The 27046-nt window shown below is 30.3% G+C and overlaps 1 protein-coding gene across 9 annotated transcripts in view; it reads right to left on the reverse strand.

The window, feature by feature from the left end:
- Positions 1-488: 488 nt before the first annotated feature.
- Positions 489-27046, reverse strand: part of LOC145291276 (protein DOP1A-like) — a 284201-nt gene continuing 257643 nt past the window's right edge. For all 9 annotated transcript variants that reach the window (XM_080136913.1, XM_080136910.1, XM_080136911.1 and 6 more), the window contains 3 exons: positions 7039-7203; positions 4343-4472; positions 489-1376 (listed from right to left, as the gene is read on the reverse strand). In XM_080136913.1, the coding sequence (XP_079993039.1) occupies positions 1023-1376; positions 4343-4472; positions 7039-7203 (649 nt within the window). In that variant the 3' untranslated portion in view covers positions 489-1022. The remainder of the gene's footprint in view (positions 1377-4342; positions 4473-7038; positions 7204-27046) is intronic.

The raw sequence follows: 27046 nt of genomic DNA on the forward strand, positions 1-27046 counted from the left end.
AAGAAAACATGAATGAGTTATTATTTTGGCATCTGGACGCCAACTGCCCTTAATACCAAAAATGGTGGTTAAATCTCCCGTCTTAATTACCCTTCAATTTCAGTTGTTATTATACAGCAATTTGTGATCACTTAAAATGGCCATATAGGACGTCATTCCCCTCAGGGTGTTTTATTTGGTAACAGTTGTTTCATGACAATTTTTCTTCTCTCAGTCTCCCTATTGCATTTGCATGTAATTCTTGCCAAATGATCTTTAATACTTTCAGAATTTATCTTATCTTTTGACGATCTGTCATGTTTATATTGTCTCTTCCCATGCAAGTGAACCCTAATCTTATCTTTTCACGATCTGTCATGTTATGTTGTTTCTTAAATCCTGTTGCCAGGTGCACTGCTTCTTGTCAAAATGATTTTTAAGAATATTTAAATACATAAAAAAAAAGGAAAAAAAAAAAAAACATATTATTATGATAGTAAAAAATATAATTAAAGTTCTCTCAAAATTTTATTCAATTTAATGCATTTGCGAAGCTCACAAAATTCAGTTTTCAAAATAAAAATGAAAAAAAAAAAAAAAAAAAGACAAATCAAATTTTATTCTCATAAGTGAATCAAAAAGAATGTATTCTCTCTTTACATATATGCACGCACACACACACACACATTCTCTCATACACACACACACATATATATATTTGCTTTAATTTGTACAATCTCTCCCTTATAAGGCCCCCAATCCCATCCTCCCAACCCCTTTACTTTATGAACCAAACTTCCCCCGCCCATTATCCTCCTACCCGTCTCACCCAATGGTCAAGTTTTCACACTACGAGAGAGAGTGAGAAAGAAAAAAGAAATGTAATAATACAAAAAGAAAGTCAAAATGCACACGAATGTCATCGATGTTTTTGTGTCAGTTTTTTTTTTTTTTTTAAATGGAGGGGGTAAGGGGGTCTTCCTTTGGGGAAATGCTATCAGTTTTTAATTTTTATTTATCTACCCTCTCCAACTATGAACCCCTCAAACATGGGGCAGGAATTCGAGGAAATCACGCTTTACGGTTTCTTCAATCTGTTGGCGGTTTGTGAGAGGATACAAGTTCGTGGAGGAAGAGAGGAAGTCGGAGCTTATGGAGGTTCGGTGATCAAACTCAGGGGCAGATTTGGATTTCGGTATCGATGGGCGGGGCACGTTCAGCATTGACGACTGCAGCGTTGACATAGCAGAACCGCCCGCTTTGACTTCTGGTGATTGTTTATACAAAGTATTGAAAAAAGGTTGAAGTTCTGTAAGAGAGCGAATGTGTGTCATATTGATCAATGGTTGACCGGCCGTTTCCTTCAGACTTGGGATCTCCCCACCTTGAACTTGAATCTAGAGAAAAAAAAAGAAAAAAAAATTTTTTAATTATGAAAAAAAATTATTTAAAATATTTTGAAATCATTTTAAAAAAATGTTTAATTTAAATGAAAAAATTATTTAAAAAGGTTTAGAAAAATTTTTTTTAATTATTTAAAATTATCAAAAATAGATACTGTAAGTTTGTCATTTAATAACCGAAATTACAGTTTTTCTTTTTTGATTTAAACTGAAAAACATGCTCAATTAACTTAAAATAGTTTCTTTATTCATAGCATTTTTTTACACTTAAAAACAATGTTTTGGAACTTTTTTAGATTAGTCTTGATAATTTATACTGTTATATAGTGAGACCCTATGTTAGCAGACTGACAGTTTTAACTAGTATATAGATATAGATTTTAGAAACAGGATCCATTTTTAGTTTGATAAGTCACCGAGTTCAACACCTGTCGAACACAGCCAGAAAGGCTGGGGTGACAGGAAAGGGTCATTGGGGTTATGTCAGAGAGATTAACAAGGGCAGCCATCTTCAGCTAGGACTCGTTTTGTGGGAAGATGATTTAGCAAAATTTACGAGATCATATTCTAGGGTGAGATTTCGGAAAAAAGGTATTAGTTTCTTCTTGCGCAAGTCAGTTTTGTTCTTGGATGCATGAGAACACAGATAAACCAAGATGAAGTGCTAGTGAAGGATTTGGCGATACATCTCCAGACCAATGTGTGAGATCGAATAAACAACTACATCAAAAGAAAACAGCCACAGTCTTTCTGTTGTTGCTTGTGCGACTAGGTTTCCTTTTATAGAGAAAGATGTCTCTTTTCAGAGAGAAGGGTCACGCACATATTTTACAGTCGCTCAAACAAATGAATAACATGGGTTCAAAAGGTGTATAACCCCAAATGTGGTAAAAGTACTTTTGTTGTAAAGGCAAAAGGGTTGATATGCTGTGACACGAACTGAAGTAAATAAGTTCAACAGGCCATAACCACTATTCATATTATTTGCATTCTTTGGCCTACTGCTCTCAACATGAAAATAGTAGTCGAAAGAATACAAATATGAATAAGAAATCCTCATCTCAAAAAATCAGAAATGTATAAGCATTATGTATGAACCCTTTATGTTACAGTATTATCTACAAGGACATGTGGTACAATGAATATAAATGCTAGGTAACAATCTTCAAGGGGTTGAAGGTTCAATTCTCAACATGAATTATTTAAGATTTCTACCCTGTCATGGATGACAGAATGAGAGCAAGCTACCCTCACAGATTAAACAAAGGGGTTCGTTCAAAATTTTGTACAGATTTCTCAAGTTCAATAAGATGAAACTGAAGAAGATCAGAAGTTACATCTACCAAAACATTGTAAGAATAACATCTAAAATGAGAAAAGCCATCCGAATCATCAAAAAAAATTACATTTAAAGTAGATAAACTTGTTGCTTTCAAAACTAAAATCCTGTATTTTTTTTTTTTTTTTTTTTTTTTTTTTTTATAAATCGGCCAAAATTGCAGGAGTTTTTTTTATTAAAACTGATAAACATGTTCCATTTAATGAAAACTGTTTATGGATTTCATTATCAAGAGCATTTATTTCCATGAAAAAACAATTGGTTGCATATCCTTTCATGTGTCAAACTGGAATTAAAAATCATCACCTGACAACAATTTCTCACCTGCACAAGGTAAGAGAAAATCAAAAGAGGGCAGCATGCAACTACTCATCAAATGCTTCCAGTACCTATAACTGCAGTTGCTGTGGGTTACAATGCACATCACTGGTGAGATTGAAATGTCACCAATGATTGAAGCACCATTGAAATGGTGAAGAATACTATTATCAGAACCTTATACGCTGAACACAATGGAGAATATATATATATATATATATACTTCAGGATAATGTAATGCAATACACCTATTGATATGCAAATACAGTGATTATCGGTCTTACAAAATATTGGATGTAATATTTTATAAACACAATCCCAGCTATATTATACTAAATTATGTATTCTCAAACACAGTAATACTAGGAGATACGAATGCATTAAGATAGTATCTTTTTGAAATCCAATACATTTTATCTATATTTACACCTTAAGATAAAGTGATTTAAATTTTAGATATTTCAAAAATTGTGTAACATTAAAAAATTTAAAAACGAATAAAGAAAAAATTTTCCAAAGAAAAGGAAAAGCCCCACACAAAAAAATACAAACTAAGAAATCATGTGTCTTTGTGTGTGTATGTACGTGTTTTGTAGCCTAGATTATGCTGTTTCAGCCCACTCCATCTCTCTGCTTCCTCCTTCTAGCTCACTTTTGTTAGTCATTCATCGCTGTCTCCATGGTAAGTTGGTTACCATTTTATTCATCTTTTCTGTTACATTAAGACTTAAATATTAAGCATTTAGCAAGTTCGTTCAACGTTTTTAAATGCATATAATCTTGCCCTTTTTATGCATGCTTCTCTGCCACCATCCTCCTTGCATGCATCCCATATGCTTGCACTTGTCTAGGCAGTGAGTGCAACTATTTCTTTTTATCAATTTCTCTGTCATTGTTGTTGTATTTATTTTATTTTAGTGATTATTGAGCATAATTTGAGCTTGTTTTACGTAAATTTTTTACCTTTCAAATGGATTCATTGTTTTGTAATGTTCAAATGAGAATAATTATTTTGAGATAAAATTTTTCAAAGACACGTTGGTGGCCATGGGAAAAATTAAATTTGCATCTCAAGTTATTACTGCATGTATGTATATTAATAAAATAATATTCATTGTATATAATTCCATTTTCAAGCAACTTGAATTAAGCTGATAGACCTCTTTCTATGAGTGAATCGCTTCAGTACCCCCCTACTCCCCATGATTTTCTTCTAAAAAAACTTACATTTAATTTCATTATACAAGTTGGGTTGTCCTTAAGATATTAGGCAACAACACAAAAAATCAAATTAAAAACTCACTCGAGAATTCAACAGTTTACTGATCCGTGTCACATGACACACAAAGCTTTTAATTTTATCATTCTTTTCGCTTGCATCGGGTTCATGATCGTCATCAATACTGGGCCCACCAGTAAAAGCCCATTTATATCTGAAAAAAAAAAAAAAAAAAAAAAAAGCAGTTCCAAATGTTAATAATCAAGATACAACAAAAATGAATGTGTTAGCCTTAAAAACTAAATTGAAACACAAATTTTTACAATAAATTAAATACAAGTTTACGGTACAATTTGGACTGAATTATTTGATTCAACATCACTTTTTCTCTCTGCAGAGGTTTGATATTTTTGATATTCGCAAGCTCCAGTTCTCATGGTTTAGTGCGTCAACAGGCTTCGATACAATCTAATCTAATCACTTCAAATGTTTTCATGACTTGCCAATCTTCCTGTTATTCAAGATATCTACGCTTCTGCAATGGTTTATCCAAGAGAATGATAGCTCCACAGAACCATGCCAGCATAACTTATTCTTCCTCAGAATAACATCTTTGCTGGACAAATGTAGGGATTTCAGCAAATCCTGTGACCTAATTTATTAGTTTGGTTAGATTTCATATTGTAAATTTAGCTAATGGACAGATGGACAAAAATCACTATATCTATATAGTTATAGAATTGTGGACCTTGCGCCCTTGCTTGAATCTTGTCTTCGATCAGGCAATTTCAACTTTTTTAAAAAAGGAATGATAAGTGAATTTATATATATGTGTGTGTGTGTGTGTGTGTGATCCACATACAGTACTGTTTTGTTGTATCACAACCCATCAGTGCGGCTAGACATACACCTTTCCCCAGCCATAGATCGAACCTACAACCATCGAGTTCAGTCGGTTATTCTAACCATCGAACCAAAAATCAGTGTCATAAATAATTTCTCGAGTGTGCATTAAATCCACACCCACCTGTCGCTTACAGTGCTCAAACCATAAGTTTGTTTACGACCCAAACAAATTAATAGTGGGTTTCACTTAATTGCATAAATACGCGTCAGATGAAAATATATTTAAAAAGTGCTCAACACAAAGGTTTTTTTTTTTATTTGTCATCCACATATAGTACTGTTTCGTTGTATTACAACTCATCAATGCAGCTAGATAAACACCTTTCCTCAGCCGTGGATCAAATCTACAACCATCGAGTTGACAGTCGGCTGTTCTAACCATCGAACCATATATATATATATATATATATATATATATATATATATATATATATATATATATATATATATATGGACATGACTCAGAAGCTAAAGAATAAGAGTGGAGAGTAATGTAGTAGGTTTTGATTTTGATTCTAGCTGATGGCACGCAAGTCATATATTAGTTTCCATCTCACTACTATATATTATGTTCAATATAATAGCTGATAGCAAAGTTTCTATAATAATAAATATTTAATCTGTATGAATTAAAATGTCATATTTAAGAATATCTTATGACCGAGAAATGCCGAGCGGCCTTCTAGTAAGATATAAATTTCCAAATAAATTCTATAAAATATTTCATTCGATAGTTCTCACAAGCAATTCGTTTTGTTTTCCCCATTATTTCTTCATTCACCAGGATTCCAGCTGTATCCAAGCTTCTGATGAGGATTCTGTTCATTGCTGTAGGTCTTGGATGACGTGAGAGTAGATGCAAACCAAACTCATCAACGCCATAAACAAGTTAGCTTATGCTAAATCTAAAAATTATTGTTTGTAAGTTTTGACTTTTTTTGGGGGGTAATCTTTTGTTTCTTAAATGCTTGAAGTACAATAAAAAAATTTTTTATCTTTCTTATATTCATGCCAGTGAAAGACTGTCAAGCTGATTGTTGAAGACATGAATCAAATCCATTTTGAAACTAGATGACCTTTCTTTTATTGAGTTGCAGTATGGTTCTGTGAAGTTCTAGATCCACTTTCCCAAGCTTTACCTTCTCATGTTTTGAGAAAGGATGACTTTATTGCTAAGGCTGCTCAAGCATTTTTTGTGGGCCAGATTATACTTCTTGTGTGCCGGCTTTTTTTATGCCAGCTTTCTGACCTTGTGTCACATTTTTTGCAATGTAAAATAAAATCTTTTGCATGTTTACTTTTGGAAGGCCACAACTCTGCTGACCCAAAATGCAACCCACTTGAAGTGTTTAGGTTTCACATACTGACAGCAGAAATAAAAGTTTGGTTGTTTTGTTTTCCGACATATCAACTCTTGGGTTATTTAATGCAAAATCCGGTCATTTTGGAAGAAGCTTTTATGCTTCAATTTCTTTATTTTCAAATATTTATTCATGGTGTTTTTTTTTTTTGTTTTTTTACAGAAAAATTGTTTTTAGTTTAGCATTGCAGAACATGATTCAGTTTTGCAAAAGGAAAGGAAAAACAATATCAATGTTTGGTACATTTAAGTCAGGCATTTAAGTCATGAAGTTGATATCTTCAGACAGCCTGATCTAGTAGGACCAGAACAGAAATTAAAAAATAAACAATTTAAAAAATAAAATAAAAAAATTTAAGATAAATAAATGAACAAAGTTAAAAGTGGCATAGCGACTACCAACATCGATCACAGACTCGGCAAATCACAAAAAATATAATATAGTGCTGTAACCCCTGAATTTAGCAAATAATATAAAAATGGAGGAAAAATTAAAAATTAAAAAATGACTTACAATTGAAATTGCGGTATGATATCAGCCGGCAAAACTAAGGCCATGTCCAGAAGCTTGCAGACACTGAGATAAAGTTGTAACCAGATTGGGTTGTTGTGGGCATTCAACCCATTAGCAAGGTGTGCCCAACTAGAATCAAGGGCAGCTATTCTTTGCAGTTGAGTTCTGTAGAGAAAAAAATAAAACAGTTACACAAGAAAGTTTTCCCCAAAAATAAGGGGTTACCACCTTTAAGTAGATAAATAGCACATTTAATGCATAATTTATATAAAAATAATAAAAACAAACTTATTTTCAATTTTGTCTTGCTTTCAGTCCAACTTCTATCTTATACATTTCTGCATTGTAATTGTCATATAGTGAGTATGTAATACTCGTCTATATAAATAAAAATAATATATTTAGCTCTTTTTTATTGAGCACTCTTAATAACCTCGTTTTGATTCATGGGTTATATCTCCTGAATACCTTTAACCTGGTGTGTATATATATATATATATATATATATACACACACACACACACACACACTGGTTGGTTGCATCCCAATGACCAAAGAAAAGAAAAATCAGTCTAGAATCAGAATGATTAATTTTGTTTTTTGTTTTTGTGAATGCCTATGTTTTCTTTTATACTGTCTTACACGTGTTTCATAATTGCATTCGCCAAAAATAAGAAAAATAAAAATGATGAAATAATAAGGTGAATGAATTTGTTTCCAGCTTCAGAGCATAAATACTGGTTGATTGCATTTCAATGAACAAAGCAAATAGTCTTATTTCCTTTGGTCATTAGGATGCAATCAACCAGTATATATGCGCTGCAGCCGGAAACTTAACTTTGTTAAGTTAGGAGTAAATCCTATGAATAAAAATGAACACATACCTAACTTATATATATATATATACTAGCAGATGTACCCAGCGTTTCCCAATATTAAATATAACATTAAATTACTTAAATAAATAAAGTAAAAAAATGTAGTAAAAAGAAAAGACGGAAAGAAATTGAGATGTGTGCATGCGAGTATTGTTTTTTCTAAACAGTTTGATTTTTGTAAGTAAAAAAAAAATAATACTCAAGCTGAGATCGAAACCAAAACCTAAAGACAGTGAGTCAAGTACGATAACCATTAGGCCAGCTTGATATGATATTTAAAAAGTATTTTCCAACCTACATATTCTTAATATAAAGAAGCTGTCATGTGAACGATTCATGCATGTGCAGTCACGAAACAGTTGACAAATAGATAAAAATCCAATGACCCCCACCCCACCCCACCCCACTGTATCAATTTTGACCCTTTACCAACCCTTTTTTTTTCCGGATGAAAACTGAAAAGTTTTCCACATGTCTGAATGCCTATATACAAAATTTCAAGTCTGTAGATCAAAAATTTGTTGAGTATATAGGTTGAGAGTTGTCCTCACACACATATTCTCATTTTTATAGATATACTAGCAGGTCGTATGGTATTGCCCGATCGTAAAATATGCATAAATATTAAATTTTAATTCATACAGAAACTGCATGCGAGTATTATGTTTTTTTTCTAAACAGTTCACTTCTTGTAAATAAAAACATACTCGAGCTAAGATCGAAACTGAAACCTAAAAACAATGAGTCAAGTAGAATAACCATTAGGCCAGCTTGACACAATCTTCAATAAGTGTTTTCAAACCTACTTATTCTTAACATAAGGAATCTGTCATGTGAACCATTCACGCATGCGCATTCATGAAACAGTTGACAGATAAAAATCAGACAACCCCACATACCAATTTTTCAATTTTGACCCCTCAGCAGCCCTTTTTTCAGAATGAAATTCGATTAAAGTTTTCCTTATGTCTGATTATCCTATATACCAAATTTCAAGTCTGTAGATCAAAAATTCATTGAGTAATCCAGGTTGAGAATTATTCTCACATATATATATATATATATATATATATATATATATATTGATAGCCTCTACCTGATGTGCCTAGGAGAATTTGTAGCATGCATATGCCACCCCCTCCCCCAAAGCAAACATTTAAGAAAAATTGAAAACACTAAGTATGGGTGGTAAACAGATAATATAAGAAGATTTTAAAAAACAAAAGGAGATGTGCAATGTTGATGTGATGTGTTCATTAAAAATAAATTCATAGTTTAAATGGACACATGAAAAGTCAAATTCACCTGAAAATAAACAATTATGGCAAGTACAGGCTATCCAAAAAGTCACTGAAGGGTTTTGAACTTAAGTAGATTCTTTATTTTTGATGAGATCTTTCTGTAATTTGAACACACAATTTGGCAGACCTCAAAACGTCAAATCCCAAACCCTGCAAGAGTTGAAGGAAAACATCAGGAACAAAATAAGGGAGTTAAATCGCAATCCAGAGATTCTGCAATCTGTCATGAATAATGTTTTAGAAAGAGCACAATTATGCAAAGCTGAAAATGGGCAACATTTAAAAGACATTTTTTTTTTCATAAATAAAGATTGTTTGAATTTTGCATTTTCTTTTTTATGTCTCAATCAGATTGTGTTAAAATTACAGAAAGATACAAAAAATAAAGAATCTAAGTTCAAAACTTTTGTGACTTTTTGGACATCCTGTATTTATGTATTTTTTGGAATGGAAAAGAAAAAGAAAACAATCAAAGTAAAAATACATAAATGTTATAGACGCGCATTATAAAATCAATGGATGTATGAATCATTGGTATTCTAAATGCAAACATCAGGTAGATGTTGCATAGAAATATATCCATGTAGAAAAAAAAGGATTTATGTAGCAATTTAGCAACCGTGTATTTTGTTTCTAATACTTTAAAATCGTGAACCTTTTTTTAAAGGATAATATTATTTCCAGAGGAAAAAATCTTTACATAAGATCAAAGAAAATGCGATCTTTTAGTTATTTGGATAGTGAAAACAAACTGGAGAATACACTTTCCTACAAACAAACATCACTTGTAAGAACATTTTTAACATAATAGAACAACAGTAGACAGGTTAATGAGTGCAAATTAATAATCATTAAAACAAGCAGGTCATTCAGGATACACAAGACAAAAAGAGGGTCTTTTATAGAATCACTCCCGGCTCCAAATTGTTTTTCTCATGTATTTCAGACGGTTAAAACGAAAGGTTGGGGACTGTAGGTTAAAAAAAAAAAAAAAAAAAAAAAAACAGCATCGCACAAGCACAAACATCTGATTAGAGACGAGAGTGATTCTATAAAATTACAAAGACTAGAAAGATACAATTTATAAAAAGAGGAGGGGGTGACTTTTAATACGGACATGTTTAAACAGAATATAAAATATGGGAGATAAAAAGCAAACATTGATAGGAGAAAGAATCGTGCAGATGTAGTTCTGACTCTTGTAGAAAAAAATGAAGAGAATCAAACAATAAAAGCAAAAAAAAAAAACGGCAAAGAGTAAGAAATGGTTAGTTTTAAGCTGGAAAGTTTAGTTTTAAAAAAATAAAAATAAAAACAGATTAACAAGTAATACGCTTTAAAAAATAAAAATAAAAATTTTTTTTTTTTTTCATATTTAAAAAAAAAAAAATTTTTTTTTAGATTGGCACTTATGGCGACAATTAAAAGTAGAGAAAATACAGAAAAGTCTGATGTTCGTGCCAGTCACGGAACGAAGATAGAATATTCCAAAAATCACGTAATTTGCTCAAGTAGTTTTTTTTTGTTTTTTTGTTTGTTTTTTTTTCAAGAAAATCAAACTTTATTCTGTGACAATGTGGGAGGTGGGGAGCAGCGTCCATGAAGGAATCAAAAGCAGACAACCGACTTTAATTTCAATTTTTTTTTTTTTTTTTTTTTTGTAGATAATATCGGAAAGACAACCAAAAATGGAAGATTTAAAACCAACCAATTTATTAACAAAACGCGTATTAAAAAAAAAAAAAAATTATTTTTCAAAACATAAAATTTTCAAATAATGAAAACATTTTTTAGAAGGGTCATTTCAATTGATCTAAAAACAAAATTTGAAGAATATTAAAATGGCTTCACTTATTTGTAAAAAACGACAAATTTGTTTACTCGAAAAAAAAAAAAAAAAAAAAAAAAAAAAATTACTATCAATTTGAGTGATTTTTGGAATATGCTATCTTCATTCCGTGACAAGTATATAGGTCTCAATTTAAAAAGACATACTAGCAGGCCGCTCAGTATTGTCCGATCATAAAATACGCATAAATATATTTTAATTCATACAGAAACTGAGATTGCATGCAAGCATTGTTTTTTCTAAACAGTTCACTTCTTGTAAATAACAAAAAAAAAACTGAGATCGAAACAAAAGCCTAAAGGCAATGAGTCAAGTAGAATAAACATCACACCAGCTTGACACAATCTTTAAAAAGTGTTTTCAAACCTACTAATTCTTACCCTAAGGAATCTGTCATATGAACCATTCATGCATGCGCATTCATGAAACAGTTGACAAGCAGATAAAAATCAGAAGATCCCCATGTACCAGTTTTTACTATAATAAAATATATATTATAATAATATGATGAAAGTTTTTCTTCATTTTTGTTTATTGCCATAAGTGCCATTTTTTTTTTTTTTTACTTTCAGGTTTCTGAAAATAAACAAAATGTCAATGTAAACTTTATGAAAATCAGTTTTTTATAGTTACAGATGATCCAAAGACCCTATTTTTTTTCTCCATATTTCCTTAACAATAGCCTAGTCTAATAATACTTTCTTTTTTTAATGTTTCCATAAGTTATAAAAAAAAAAAGTTAATTTTAAAAATTGAAATAGTTGCATACTTTTTACAAACATAGGTCGTTATTATACAGTGGACGATCAAGCTTGACTACTGTTCAGAACAGTTGGAGAAATATACACGATTGTGAGTTTTAAGGATCAAAGTAAAAAATAAAAACATCTGATTTTCATAAGTGAATGATTAATGAGATAAGTTATGAGAAACAATCGATGTAAATAAATGACATATACAACAATCTCGATTATTTTGGATTGTTAAGATTACTGTCATCTGGATTATTATTTTCAACAGATATCAACCAACCTCCAACCATCTTAAGGTGTGCATAAAATAACGACGATAGACTGATGTACGCATATATAATGATATGTATTATCGATGGCAGTGAACGAGTGTGGGTTAGTGAAGAACAAAGATACATACACACAGAAATTTGACAATTTTTTTTTTTTTCGACACAAATTAGCAACCAACTTAAAATATAAAATTCAAATTATTAAATCTGATCAAAAGATGAGAAAATGGATGAGATGTAGAGTTTTACCATATTGAAGTGGAAGCCTAAGATTTCATTTGTCTGAGAAGTCGAATTGGGTTCACGCAGTCTTAAACAGGTGTTACAGAATGGATAGAGAGAGAGAGAGAAAGAAAGAGAGAGAGAGAGGTGAGTAAACGTGGAGTGTAGACACGTTTACCAGAACCGAGGGTCAGCTGATCAGATTACGTATGAGTGACGTGGTCAGGTTGGCTAGATCTGTGAGACTGGATTTGGACTTTGAAGAAGACGGACGGCTTAATAGCTGTTCCCTCCCCTTCACTGGGGGTGGGGGATGCTGACGTGTTCAAAGCAAGCAAGATTCACTTCCATATTCTGTGTCGACATCTGGAAGGTAAATAAAAAACTATAAAACCAATTCATCGTCTTGGAGTGATAAATCTTTGTCTAACAGGTACCAGTCTCCCTCCAAGAGAAGATGAATTCCAGATGGATCAACATCGACGACACATGAAGTAAGGTATGTCGAAGAAAATGCATGTAACACACACACACACAAAAGCATATGAACAATTAGAGATGAACACACACAACCGCATATGAAACTAGACGATCATACACACACAGAATTCTTTTATGACACGCATAATCTCCTTTCATTCTAATAATAATCATTCCATGACAACAAATACAATTATGGTCCCCCCCTTTTATGTTATACACCAAACGGCAATTTGGTGCCCCTCTATGATAACCCTAGTGATAACTTCAATGATAACTATGTAACACAGGCTGATGACAGAAATCCGAACAGCAGTCGAGAAAGCTTCAATGTGGTTGTGGCTTAAGAGAAATGACAAAAACTAAACAGATTGTCTGACGTCAAATGAAACATCAATGCCATCTAAGGTCAGAGCAATGAAAACATTTCAACACCCATAGTGATCTGTTACAGAGAGCTGGAGACAGCACCAGACTGAGACGGACACCTTCAAAAGGAGAGCCGCCACTGTGCCAATGCAATCAGTCGAGGTGTACTAATAGACTTACATAGAACGACAATACAAGCATTAAATAAAAAGCAAGATAAAGAAAATAGTGAATTTGAATGCTCATTTTGCGTACTGAGAGTGGCCAAACTGGTCAAGTATAATTTATACCAGACAGCTCACAAATATATTGAGTTCAAAAATCCTTGAAGAGAATATTTTTTAATGGAAATCACTCCAGACAAGACATGAAGCTACCTGATGTAAGGAGTTAACAAGAATGAAAGTTACTTTGTTTTATATGATCCTTTGATGCCGAATCCAGTTATTTTGTTAAAAGCTATTTTTTATACACTTATTTTTTATATGCTTATAATTATTCTATATTTATAATTTATATACATTTATAAAAAGACTATTTATAATATATATCTCAAACAAAAATAATATAAAACATATGTATATATATCAAACAAAACATCTACACGATTACTTATGGTATTTCACTTCAATAATAACACTAAAACTTTATACAACCCCATGAAACAGATGTTCAAACAACTAAAACAGGACCCCACACTGAACACAATATACATTAAACCCCCATTTGTGCCAAACGACAGCTCCCAACTTGCATTCTTTACTCACATCCACTTGGGTTAACCGCACACTCACATCTCAAGGAAACAAACCTTGCAACAGGCCCAGATGTCTAATATATACACATTAACACCAACAGCACATTCATCCCTCCAGGTACCAACATCCATCTCAAACTCCCCCCTCTAAAATGCAATAGCTCAAATGTAGTATATTTGTTATACTGCACCGAATGCAAAAAAGGCAATTGCGTAGGGGAAACAGGCCTGGAGTTCCCCCTATGCCTTAACAACCACAAATATACAATTAGAGGCAAATCTACACAGCATCCAGTAGCTGTACACTATAATTTACTAAACCACACAATAGACAACATCAGGTATATCCTCATAGCATCCAATTTTATTACAGAACATCAGAGACGAAAATCTGAAGAAAAAAAAAAAACAGAACACGCACACTTCAGGCCTCAACAAAAACCTGGGACAACTCAATGACTACGATTTCTATAACAAAGATTTTCCATAAACATTTTCCTTATGACTGAAATGCACGGTGGGATGAGGTAAAAAAAATTATTTTTTCTCTCTTGCTAACTCTTTCTGAAACCTTCACATTTTCCCTTCTTTATATTCTTGTACATATAGCTCATTTTTCTTATCATGGGATCCTACCAGATGCAAAACATACACCTGCTATTTTAGACACTCCAACCGAGAGATCTTTTTAAGATTCTAACCGTCCCTTTAAGTGCAATTGTTTGAATCTCCTTTGCACTTGGTTTACCTGGTATATTTGTAAGATAGTTTGTAAAATTCTTTTTCATAAGTCCGGTTGCTCCTATAATTACTGGAATGATAGAGATCTTCTTAAGGTTCCAGTTTTTTTTCATGTCATGCATGTACACGTCTGTGTATATATATGTGTGTGTGTGTGTGTGTGTGTGTGTGTGTGTGGATATATGTATATGTCTGTGTTTTTTTCCAAACATTTTCTTTAAGTGTTAGTTTTCTTCATATTACCGCATATGTATGTGTATGTATATATATATATATATATATATATATTTCTCGCACACCTATATCTCTTTTCCGCCCCCCTCTTTCTCCCTACATTCGCTTATGTAGGCTTGTGTATATATGTATAGCTGTCTCTATGTGTAAGTATATGCGCAAATATTTATGTATGTGCACGTGTATTTGTTACTTATATATATATATATATATATATATATATGCATGTGTTTCTGTGTGTGTATATATATATATATATGTGTGTGTATATATTTGTACATGTGCGTGTTTTTATACGTATGTGTATGTACATATTAATATATAAATAAATAAATAAATAAAAAGGAGCGTTTCGTTTCTGTCTTGAAATAGTAGAATTTGGAAACGAAGTTTTCGTTCTTTTTTCAAACGAGAAATAGCCGTTGATTTACAAATGAATTCATAGCCTCTCTCCTCATAACGTCTTATATCCTTTGAGTTCTTCTTCTCTCTTGAAATAAATAATATGGTTGGAATTCAAAATATTGGACAGTTATAGGCGCGTTTTTTCATGTTTTGTTTACGGTTTAATTTTTTTCTTTCGTATGTATATATGTACTGTGTGCATGTGTGTATGTATATGTATTTAAAACTGACATGGAACCTTCTCATTGATTATACCTCCTCTTTCTTTTCTCCTTTTCCCCCGTGTATGCTCATCACTTTCACTACACTGATGAAGACTGATGGAAATTATGTGCTTGTAAAAAAAGTTTTTAAATTTTTTTTCATAATATTATTTGGTATTCCTGCACGTCACCAATAGAAAATGAATAAAGAAAAGTTATAAGCTTTTATACTTTTCGTATTCTTTTATGTATATATATATATTTTATAAAAAGACTATAATATATATATATATTTATAAGACTATAATATATATAAGAAGACTATAATATATATATATAAGAAGACTATAATATATATATATAAGAAGACTATAATATATATATATAAGAAGACTATAATATATATATATAAGAAGACTATAATATATATATATATATATATATATATATATTCATAAGAAGACTATAATATATATATATATTTATAAGAAGACTATAATATATATATATATTTATAAGAAGACTATAATATATATATATATTTATAAGAAGACTATAATATATATATATATTTATAAGAAGACTATAATATATATATATATTTATAAGAAGACTATAATATATATATATATTTATAAGAAGACTATAATATATATATATATTTATAAGAAGACTATAATATATATATATATTTATAAGAAGACTATAATATATATATATATATATATATATAAGAAGACTATAATATATATATATATATTTATAAGAAGACTATAATATATATATATATATATTTATAAAAAGACTATAATATATATATATATTTATAAAAAGACTAATACATATATATTTATAAAAAGACTATAATATATATTTATAAAAAGACTATAATATATATATATTTATAAAAAGACTATAATATATATATATATTTATAAAAAGACTATAATATATATATATTTATAAAAAGACTATAATATATATATACACATATATATTTATAAAAAGACTATATGTATATATATACACACATATATTTATAAAAAGACTATGTATATATATATTTATTTATAAAAAGACTATAATATATATATATAAAGACTATAATATATATATATAAAGACTATAATATATATATATATATATAAAGACTATAATATATATATATATAAAGACTATAATATATATATATATATATATATATATATATATAAAGACTATAATATATATATATATATATAAAGACTATAATATATATATATATATAAAGACTATAATATATATATATATATTTATAAAAAGACTATAATATATATATATTTATAAAAAGACTAATATATATATATACACACATATATATATTTATTTATAAAAAGACTATAATATATATATATATATTTATAAAAAGACTATAATATATATATATATTTATAAAAAGACTATAATATATATATATATATATATTTATAAAAAGACTATAATATATATATATATTTATAAAAAGACTATAATATATATATATATTTATAAAAAGACTATAATATATATATATATTCATAAAAAGACTATAATATATATATATTCATAAAAAGACTATAATATATATATATATTCATAAAAAGACTATAATATATATATATATATATATATATATATATATATTTATCAAAAGACTATAATATATATATATATATGTATATATACTGTATGGAAGCAGAACAATACAAATATTTGAAATTTGAAGTTTATACAAGTTCTAAGCATATACTTTTAAATATTTGTATTTCCATAAAATTTTTTTTTTTTAATACTAACTTGCGTTTAAAAAAAGACTTCAATATCGTTTATAGTTTTTAGTTATTTTCAAATTAATAAATCCAATGTCTTTATTGAATCTGCAGAATCATCTCATGCAAACTTCCATATATCTAAATAAATAAATGCAAAAGTTTATCTACTTATCAAAAGTATATCAACATAAAAACAAGTCCGACTTTTATGCATATGTAACAAAGTAAGGGTGTGGGTAGGTTGATGCCCCCCCCCGTTAGGAAGGAAGGCAAAACCACTTGGTATCAAGTTATTTATTTAAGAAACCTGAGAACTGTGTGTTAAAGGTTAACAAAAACTGTATTTACTAACTGTTTATTTGAGTTCGATCAGATCTTTGAAGCGAGCCATTGTGTTATTTTTGTAAATGATAATTTAGATTATGGACTGAGAATTGAATTTCTAAACAAAAAAGAAATAATATCCGCGTGATGTTCAGAGGGCGATTTAATTGTTTATATATATATATCAACAAGTCAGATGGACAAGAGGGAGAATGCACAGGCATTTCTGGGAGAAGAGATGCGCAGAGAGGAACACAGTCAAAGCAGAGTTGGCTCTTGACTTGACACATTTCTTCAGATACCCAGAGACCGACACTCCACAAGGTTACAAGCTGATGCCTTCGACCATATTCTTAGCATAATAACACATCGCTTCCTTCAGGACTCTGAAAGAATTATAAGAACTGTACTGTTTTTTTTTGTTAATATATATTTGGTGCAGAATCGTTTTATCCTGTTTTTTTTCTTTTACTACACAAAAAAATCCACGGCTCTCTTTCGATGACGTTCGTCGTTAAGAGGGTACACAACGAATCGGTCCAGGATATATAACTAGACGATCAACCGATAATTCGGTCACTTCCCCATACCAGTAACTTTAGACGGCCAAGAATTATCACCGCCAGTGGAAGGGTTCCGAGGTCGACGATCGTCCTCAACAGACTGGTGGAAGAGTGTGTGGGGGGGGACACATATATATACACTTTTTATTTAATTTTAAATAAACATTTAGGTATTGCTACACATTCATGACTACTCTTCAGACATGGACTTCTGTGGACTTTTTTCCAAATTTCATTAAGGAGTTGAAGAGCAACATCGCCTGACAGTGTCTAAATATTCATAACTAGTTGATTGAAATATACTCATGAATGTGTAGCGATACCTAAATGCTCATGCAAAAATAAATAGGAAGTATATCTTGCTCTACTTTGGTATTGAGTACTTTTGTATAAACTTTAAATTCATTGGATGTTTCACCTCTGAATAATATTAACCTGGAATAAAATTATATATTTATATATATATAAAACTACTTCATTTACTCACATAAAATTAATAGACGAAAATATAGATTTATGCGTAAACTTTAAGTATTTACTTCAAAAGTGCTCAATACGTAGGTAGAGCTAGTTGGTAATTTATAAGCTTAATCACCATATATATTTTATAAATTATTATATATATATATATATATATATATATATATATAGAGAGAGAGAGAGAGAGGGAGGGGGGTGCATTGCAGTTTTATTTCTGTTTTTTTTATTATTATTTTGCTTCGTTGGTTATCTTATTGTATTTTCTAATGTATTATTTTCTTCTTTACTAATTTAACGCGGTTATCTTAATTTTTAATTTATTTTACAATATGTGATTACTCTTCAGACAAAAACTTTTGTGAACTTTCCCCAATATCCATTAAGGACTGAACATTTGTGAAAGTAACATCGCCTGACAAAATCTAATTATTTATAACTACTTGACTAAGACATACTCATGTGTTACAATACTTAAACGTTTATGTAAACATAAATAAAAAAAAGTATTTCTTGCTCTACCTTGGTATTGAGCACTCTTATGTAAACCTCATTAAATTAATTGGACCTTTTACAGCTGAATTATATTAGCCTGGAATAATTTATTTATATATATATATACATACACACACACACACAAACACACATTACTAGCAGGAGAGGGCGTCCGGCTTTGCCCAGTTATAAAATACATTTAAATATGATTTTAATTTAACCAAATTTTGTATATATTATAGAGTCGTAATTTCAAAAGTAAAAAAAAAAAGTATTTGAGCGCCATCAGCTAGAATCGAAACAGAAAGCAAAACTGTAGCATTCAAAGCTGGTGATGTAACCACTGTAACAATGTAACATGCATATGAACTGATTAAAAATAAACTAACATGAATGTAAAAAATGTACAAGGATTTTTTTCAGTTTTCAGTCCTTTAATACCTTTTAAAAACTACTTTAACCAGCTAAAGACTAATAAATTCTTTTATGGTCTATAAAAAAAATCCAATCATTTGAAGCCCCTAGCGCCGCTCTATGATTTTTAGTTTTGGAGGAAAGAGTTTGAAAATATGAAGGCAGGCAGGCAGACATATAGCCTTTTATATATAATATATATACATATATATATATATATATATATATATACACACACACACACACACACGATGGTTTTGATGATGTAATTATTAAAACGATTGAATAAAAAACAAGAATAACCTTCAAAACTTGGTTAGATTTCCATAAATTTTCAAGAAAAGTAATTTTATTTGTTCATACACAGAAAATTTCTTCAACATTGGAACATACCAAATAACAAATCTTTGTTATTTTTCAAATTAACAAAATGTGATTTTTTTTTCTTCAAAGAAAGCTACAGTTAGAGGGCAGAGGTTTTTGCTAAAATAATATGCATACAGGAAAGGATTTTTTTTTGTTTACAGGTGATTTAAATATAAAGAAAGAAAATAAAAAGCAATAATGGAATGGCAAAGATAACAGTAGCATTGATACAACAACAAAGACCACTGACTCAAAATAAACGTAGTAAGAATACAATGGCAAGAACAAATATTAGCTTGGTCAGTCAGAAAAAAAAATGTGGTTTTGAAAATATGCAGAGTTTCGTATGGACTTTTATTAAGAATAATCAAAGTTTAAAAATAGCATACATTATATAGATAGCTATATACAGACTAGTAGATATCAATTAGTGAAATATGACAGGAAATTATCACTGGAAAAAAAAATAAATAAAGGGTTTGCGCAAATGTTTGCTTTTAATACATAATTTACACTCTCTATCAACCTTTTGGCTAATAATTGCCATTTTGTTTATAAAAAAGATGTAGGATCACATGAAATATAAACTTTTGATAAAAAAAATCTATGTGCACACACATAATATAGTGCGATAAGCTTCATTCACTGAAGTTGTAAATTAAAGATAATTTAGAATGTATTAAAAAAATAAAAGTAATAGAAATATTATTTGGTTTACCTCACCATAAGATACTGAAAACCAAATTAGGTAAAAAAAAAAAAAAATCCTAAATCTCATTAACTGCTATATTCCCTGCAACTAGTCTTTTAGATTTATTTAGCATCAGCTTTCCTATGTTCAGGGGATTCTTTAATATTTTGCAAACATTCTCCAATCTTCATGGTTCGATTGTCTTCAAATGACATCCTGTATGGTTTTGTCTAATCACTTGCTTCAAAGTTTTCCTGGACTTGTCAACCTTTCTGCGATTCAAGACAGCCATGCTTCCGCAAGGTTTATCCAAGAGGATGAAAACTTCACATGACTGTACCAGCATAATAGATTCATCCGAAGGATAATCTCTATTCTAGGCAAATGTAATGCTTTCAGCAATAATACTTGCACATAAAACTTGTAAATTATTATCAAGGCACATGATAGAATTTCTGACATTTTGTTAAAATATGACAACTAAAATGGCTTCTTGTAATTTCTCAAATGTGGCTTAAAAATCACATAATTCAACTTTTAACGTTCAATATCATAGAAAACTGCACTGATAAGTGTTGTTCATAATCTTATATAATATTAAATAACCTTTTGTTTTAAAATAGCTTTAAAAGATTACAGCTGAAGAGAAATAACTTTTACTTTAACTTTGAAATTTACATCCGGGTTATAATAATTATTTCAATATCTATCAACAAGTGCAACAACTGCATTACTATCAACCTCACCATCTATGATTTTTCATTTTTTTATGCAAGTTTTTTGTTTTTTTTAATCTTATAGTTAATCAATGGTCATGCATAGAGAATATCATTAATAGTGCAAATAAAAACGTTAAAGAACAAAAACCTTCCCAATTATACTGTTGAATTTCATAAGTAAACGAATTTAAAATATTTAAATTGAAAAACAAATTGTTTAGGATTATTCAGACTGCTGTTCTTGAATGTCATACTTATGTTTGTGTTGAATAATCCAAATATAAATTATCAATTTTCACCAAAAAAAACTTCTAGACCCGAGACAAAAATTGATAATTTGTATCATTTTGATTAATTATGCAGTGAATGACATGCAGAGCTTTGGTGATGATCAGAGTCAACTACTTCATTGTCTGTTCCAAGGACTCAAGTATAAGTCCTAGTAGTGAGAAACATTTTAAGTTTAAATATGATTACATACCAAGGGTCAGAGCTCTGTTACACACTCTTCTCTGAATGCCATTGTTCAGACTACTCTTCTCATATGGCGCAATGGATAAAGGTATTCAGTAACATCAATTTTAAGTGTGTCTTCTAACATTTGAAGGTTTAATCCTAACAACACACTATGACTAATACAAAAAAATTATTAGAGACTTCTACCTGATGAAATGAGCTCAATTTATTGTTGGATTAAATAAAAGGTTCACTTCAAAATTCCATATAGATTTTCGGATTCGACAAAATGTGCCTGAAGCAGGCAGGAAGTTACATCGACCCAAACGTTATCAGAATAACAACCAAGATGAGAATCATAGTAAGCCAAATCACACCAAATATATTTTAGTCGTTTTCTGTTAATTTCTTACAGAACAGAGTCTCTGGAAATGTTAACAGAATGCTAAGAATTAAAGTAATCTTACGAATGAGAGAAAAGAAAATGAAACATCGTAGGACGAAAGAGAAAACAAGTTCCAGAATGTAAAGGAAAGAAATAGAGACAGAAATTCAAGCCGACGGAAGAAGCGTAAAAACACCAAAAAAGTTAGAAAATTAACAGAAAAGACAATTATGATTGTTTGGAGCTTTGGTAACAGCACGGTACTAAATGGAAAAGTGAATTTTCTTTTCCGTCTTCGCGTCATGGGTTTCCAGCCTGTCTGCCTATGACAACGTTTTTTTTTTGTTTTTGTTTTGCTCAACACACCTACAAACACCCAGGCAAGGTCAGGCACCCAGACTAGTCTTATATATAATAAAGTAGGTGCAATTTTTCCCCTCTGGACGAAACTAGCATAGATGATACATAAAAAATTATTATGTTTACACCATTAGCCATTACCGTATTTACCTGTAGAATGCATTTAGATACACATTTCTTATTCTTAAAACATTACTTATATTCCGAGGAACGCCATGTTCATCATCATTGTAGCCTACATAGGAAGTAGCTAGATTTTCACCACCCCTTCCACCAGTCCTCTTACTCCCCCATTCCATACCGTGTATATTTATACATGAGTTATGGATACTGCATTTACACTGTTCTTACCAGATTCATAAACTTATAGCACAACCATTAAATTCCCGTCCGCCTATTTGAAAAATAATAACTTCTCTCTTACAACTATCGCGATCGACTTAGCTCATACCGATCTCTTATTCTAGATTGTTATTCTACACATTAAAACTAACACTAAATCAATCCGGTATCCAATATGGTGACTATCGCTAGAGTCCAGATTTATACATTAAATAAAGCGATTTCTGTGCCTCAACAAAGTTCTATGCTTCTCGAACAAGCTCTCCCTCCATCCCATTCTTTCTCTCTCTCTGTCATTAGAGGAAGATAGAAAAAGTAAGAGAGAGTACTGCTAGTAATAATAATATGGGATAATCATGTTGACGTACTGATTCCTGTTAGATTATCAAAGTTAAGCAATGTTCAGTGTGGTCAATACTGAAATGGGTGACAATTTAGGAATACCTGCTGCTGTATGTGCCCTCTGCTTATCATGACATTGTTTCCAGTTGTCCTGAACTTCTTGCACTGAAATCAGGAGTTCTGATTGAAGATTGCACAACCCTTGCTTCTCCATTACATACATAGCTAACCTTACAGGGGTTATACATTAACTCTTGAGACTTATTGGAGGTCATGATACATGGAGGTTATTATGTAATAAAGACACTTTTTTTATGTAGAAGAGTGTTAGAAAAGAAATATCACTTTCAAAGTAGAATAAACAATGCTAGTTACAAAACGGGTCACAGGTACATCTTGTAGATGCTAAATTTATATATACAGTAGAACTGCGAAATACGGTAGCCCTAGGATTCGGTTTTTCAGGTCATGATGTTTTTCTGGACTCTGGTTATGGTATTTGCCCCGCCTTACGGTGTTATTTATAATGTTATTTGATTATATACATGTGTATTATATACTGTACTGTATTTTGTTACTAATTTGTAATGCCGTATCCCAGGGTTCTACTTTAATACTAAAATTGAAAATCCAGCTTGTTTAGTGGTTTACACAGGGGGACATATTGAACACAAAAGTCTCATAATTTCAAGGTTGTGAGTTCAATCTCTGTAAAGGCAGTACATTTTCATTCGCAATCAAAAATGAATTGCAGCATGATATAGATTGAGTCAGGATCAAAGGCAGCAAAATGTTAAAACATGTTGATGATGGGGAACATAAAAAGCATTAAAAACTATTCGTTCCTGCCTGGAATTGTAAAGGAATCTTTAGTTTCAAGTTTGATCTGTTCATTCAGACAGGAGTTAATAATTTAAACAACCAAAATAAAATCGTAGCTTACAAGTCCTGAAAATGTAAACATAAAATATAATCGCAGCATCAGGATATATTCTCTGGTACATGAGCAAAACACAAGTTGCAGAGACAAAGAGAGTAACGGATAGAGAAAGCGGAAACAGAATGAGACAAGTGAAAGATAAAGCATCCTTCAACCACGGGTTCACACCTGCACAAGTGAAAGACAAAGCATCCTCCCACCAACACTATTACTACTGCTTACAGTGCACCAGCCAAAATCTTTGAAAAGTTAAAGAAATAGTTAAATTAAGACAAAAAAAAAAAAAAAAGGCACTGTTTTGTCATTGTGCAGGGGGAGATAACTCTCGTTGACTAAGAAATTTGTTAATTTTTTTCATCTCATAATTTAGGACGCTTGATGCAATTATATTTTTTTATTAAATCAAAAATTTTTTAAAAAAAAGCTGCGATTAATTTTTTTTTTATATAACAATGTTGATAACATTAAAAATACAAAATGTAGTCTTTACATGACTATTAAGAGAATCATTTGTTTTCATATCATAATTTCCGATGCTAAAACCAACGATATTTTCATTAGATAAAAACATTAAAAAAAAAAAAGCTGTGGCAACTTTTTTCTACATTTTTTATGACTACTTTTATTTTAATTAAAAACTAAATGTTATGCTAAGGTTTTTAAAACAGAAAAGCTTTTAACCTTAAAAAATACAAGAAATGAAACTTTCTAATAAAACAAGGATGAAACTTTTAAAGCTACAGCGACTTTTTCTTTTCTTTTTTTACTGTAACGAAACTTATAATATTAATAACACCAACATTACAAAAAATGAAAATGGGATGATAACTGTAGAGGAGTTGTAATTTTTATTAAAAAAACAAAAAACTGCAAATTTTTTTTTATTTATGTTACAAACTAAAAATTGGTGTTATTAATATTGTAAGCTTTGTTTAGTAAAAAAAAAAAAAAAAAACCGCCACAGCAGTTTTTTCATAATTTACATCCTTGTTTTATTAAAAAGCTTTGTTTGAAAAATATAATTTCCTTTTGTCACATTTTTGATGTTAAATACTATTTTAAAAAAACAAAAATCTTACCATAACATTTACTTTTTAATTAAAAAAAAAAAAAGTAGTTGTAAAAAAAAATGTAGAAAAATGTTGCCACAGCTTTTTTTTAAATGTTTTCATCTAATGAAAATATTGGTATTTGTTTGTTGGTTTTAGTATCGTAAATTATATGAAAACAGAAACGATTCTATTAATAGTCACATAAAGACTACATTTTGTATTATTAAGGTTATCAACTTTGTTCACAATTCCTCTACAACTATTGTTGCATTTTTATTTTTTTAGTATTAAAAACTAAACGTTGGTGCTATTAATATTATAAACTTTGTTACCGTAAAAAAAAAATGTCCCGCAGCTTTAAAAGTTTCATATTCCACAAAATAATTTGCTTACAGTCAACAAAATTACTTTTCATTTCTTGATTAAAAAAAAATAAAAAAATAAAATAAAAAAGTATCATTTTTGCTTTTATTCGAGGTAATACTGGGCGGATATGGCATCTTATATATCTGGATAACAGATTAAGAATGGAGACATTTCTAATGAGTTTAAACAAATTTCAATTAATCTTCCATGCTAAGTTTTAAATAAAAATACAAAACCGTATTTAAATTTTATTTGGAGTTTTATTTGTTTTATTAATACTAACAAGCCTTGTGGAAATTCCACAGCATACTCTTTAATATGTAATAAATTGATGTTGGCATTCTGTGGATGTTCAGCGTAAATGGAAATGCTCTGATATTATTGTAGCTCTTTTGTTAAAACTGAAAAAGTATTTAAGCTAGCAGGGGCGTCCGGCATAGTCCAGTCATAAAATACGCTTAAATATGATATTTTAATTTATGCAAATTTCCTATATATTATTATAGTCTATTTTCTATTGAGTCTTATATATTATAAAGTTGTGGTTTCACAAATAAAAAAAAATACATCCATATGACTTGGGTGCAGCAGTTTGAATCAAAACCAAAACTTAAGAAAAATAAATAAATATAACTTGAGTTCCTTCAGCTATAATCGAAAACCAAAACTTAATAAGAATTCTTGGTAAAATTATTTATAAAAAATAGATGACTTGAGTGCCATTATTTATCACAAGAAATGAAAGGTCATCTATATATATAAAAGGCAAAATGCGCGCAAAAGTTTTTGTATGTCCAAGAAAGGCTTTTTGTCGGAGGGTTCCCGGGAAAACAAACACAAAAAACTGTCCCGCAGTAAAAATTAATTGCGCTATTTCTATTTGACCTCATTAAATGCGCGCACCTGTCAATTCTGTTTTTCATACCTAAATAAATTCAAATGTGTTTCAGTTACTCTTTCTTGCTGGCCGAGCAGGTAACGTATCAGTTTTTTTTTTTTCACACTTTATTTTCCACCTTCACCTCATGGCGAGGGTTCGATCCTACCTACCTACCAAAACTTTTTTTAAATCCCCCGGCTTCCCAACACACATATACACACACCTACAAACACACAGGCAAAGATTTTTTTAAATTTTAACGTTTTTTTTATATATAATATTTAAACAGCATTATTACTTTGCTTATTATTTTGTTTTGATATACTCCCCCCTCAATGCACACATCTCTAAACACCCGGGAAACGCCAGGTACCCCCGCTAGTCTATATATATATATAAAAGGCAAAATGTGTGTGACCATTTTGTGTATGTCTCGCAAAGGCTTCTTTCGCACACGCTCCTGGGGTCGTTACTATCGCTTAAAACTGTTTATATAGGTCCTATATAATAATATCTAGGATTTGGGAACACGGGTTGTCTCTAGAATTATTTATGCCGACTTTTACAAAATTATTGCTATTTT

The sequence above is a fragment of the Euprymna scolopes genome, chromosome 12 (genome assembly GCF_053919585.1).
Source record: "Euprymna scolopes isolate OS-2025 chromosome 12, ASM5391958v1, whole genome shotgun sequence".
In the NCBI taxonomy this organism is placed as follows: domain Eukaryota; kingdom Metazoa; phylum Mollusca; class Cephalopoda; order Sepiida; family Sepiolidae; genus Euprymna; species Euprymna scolopes.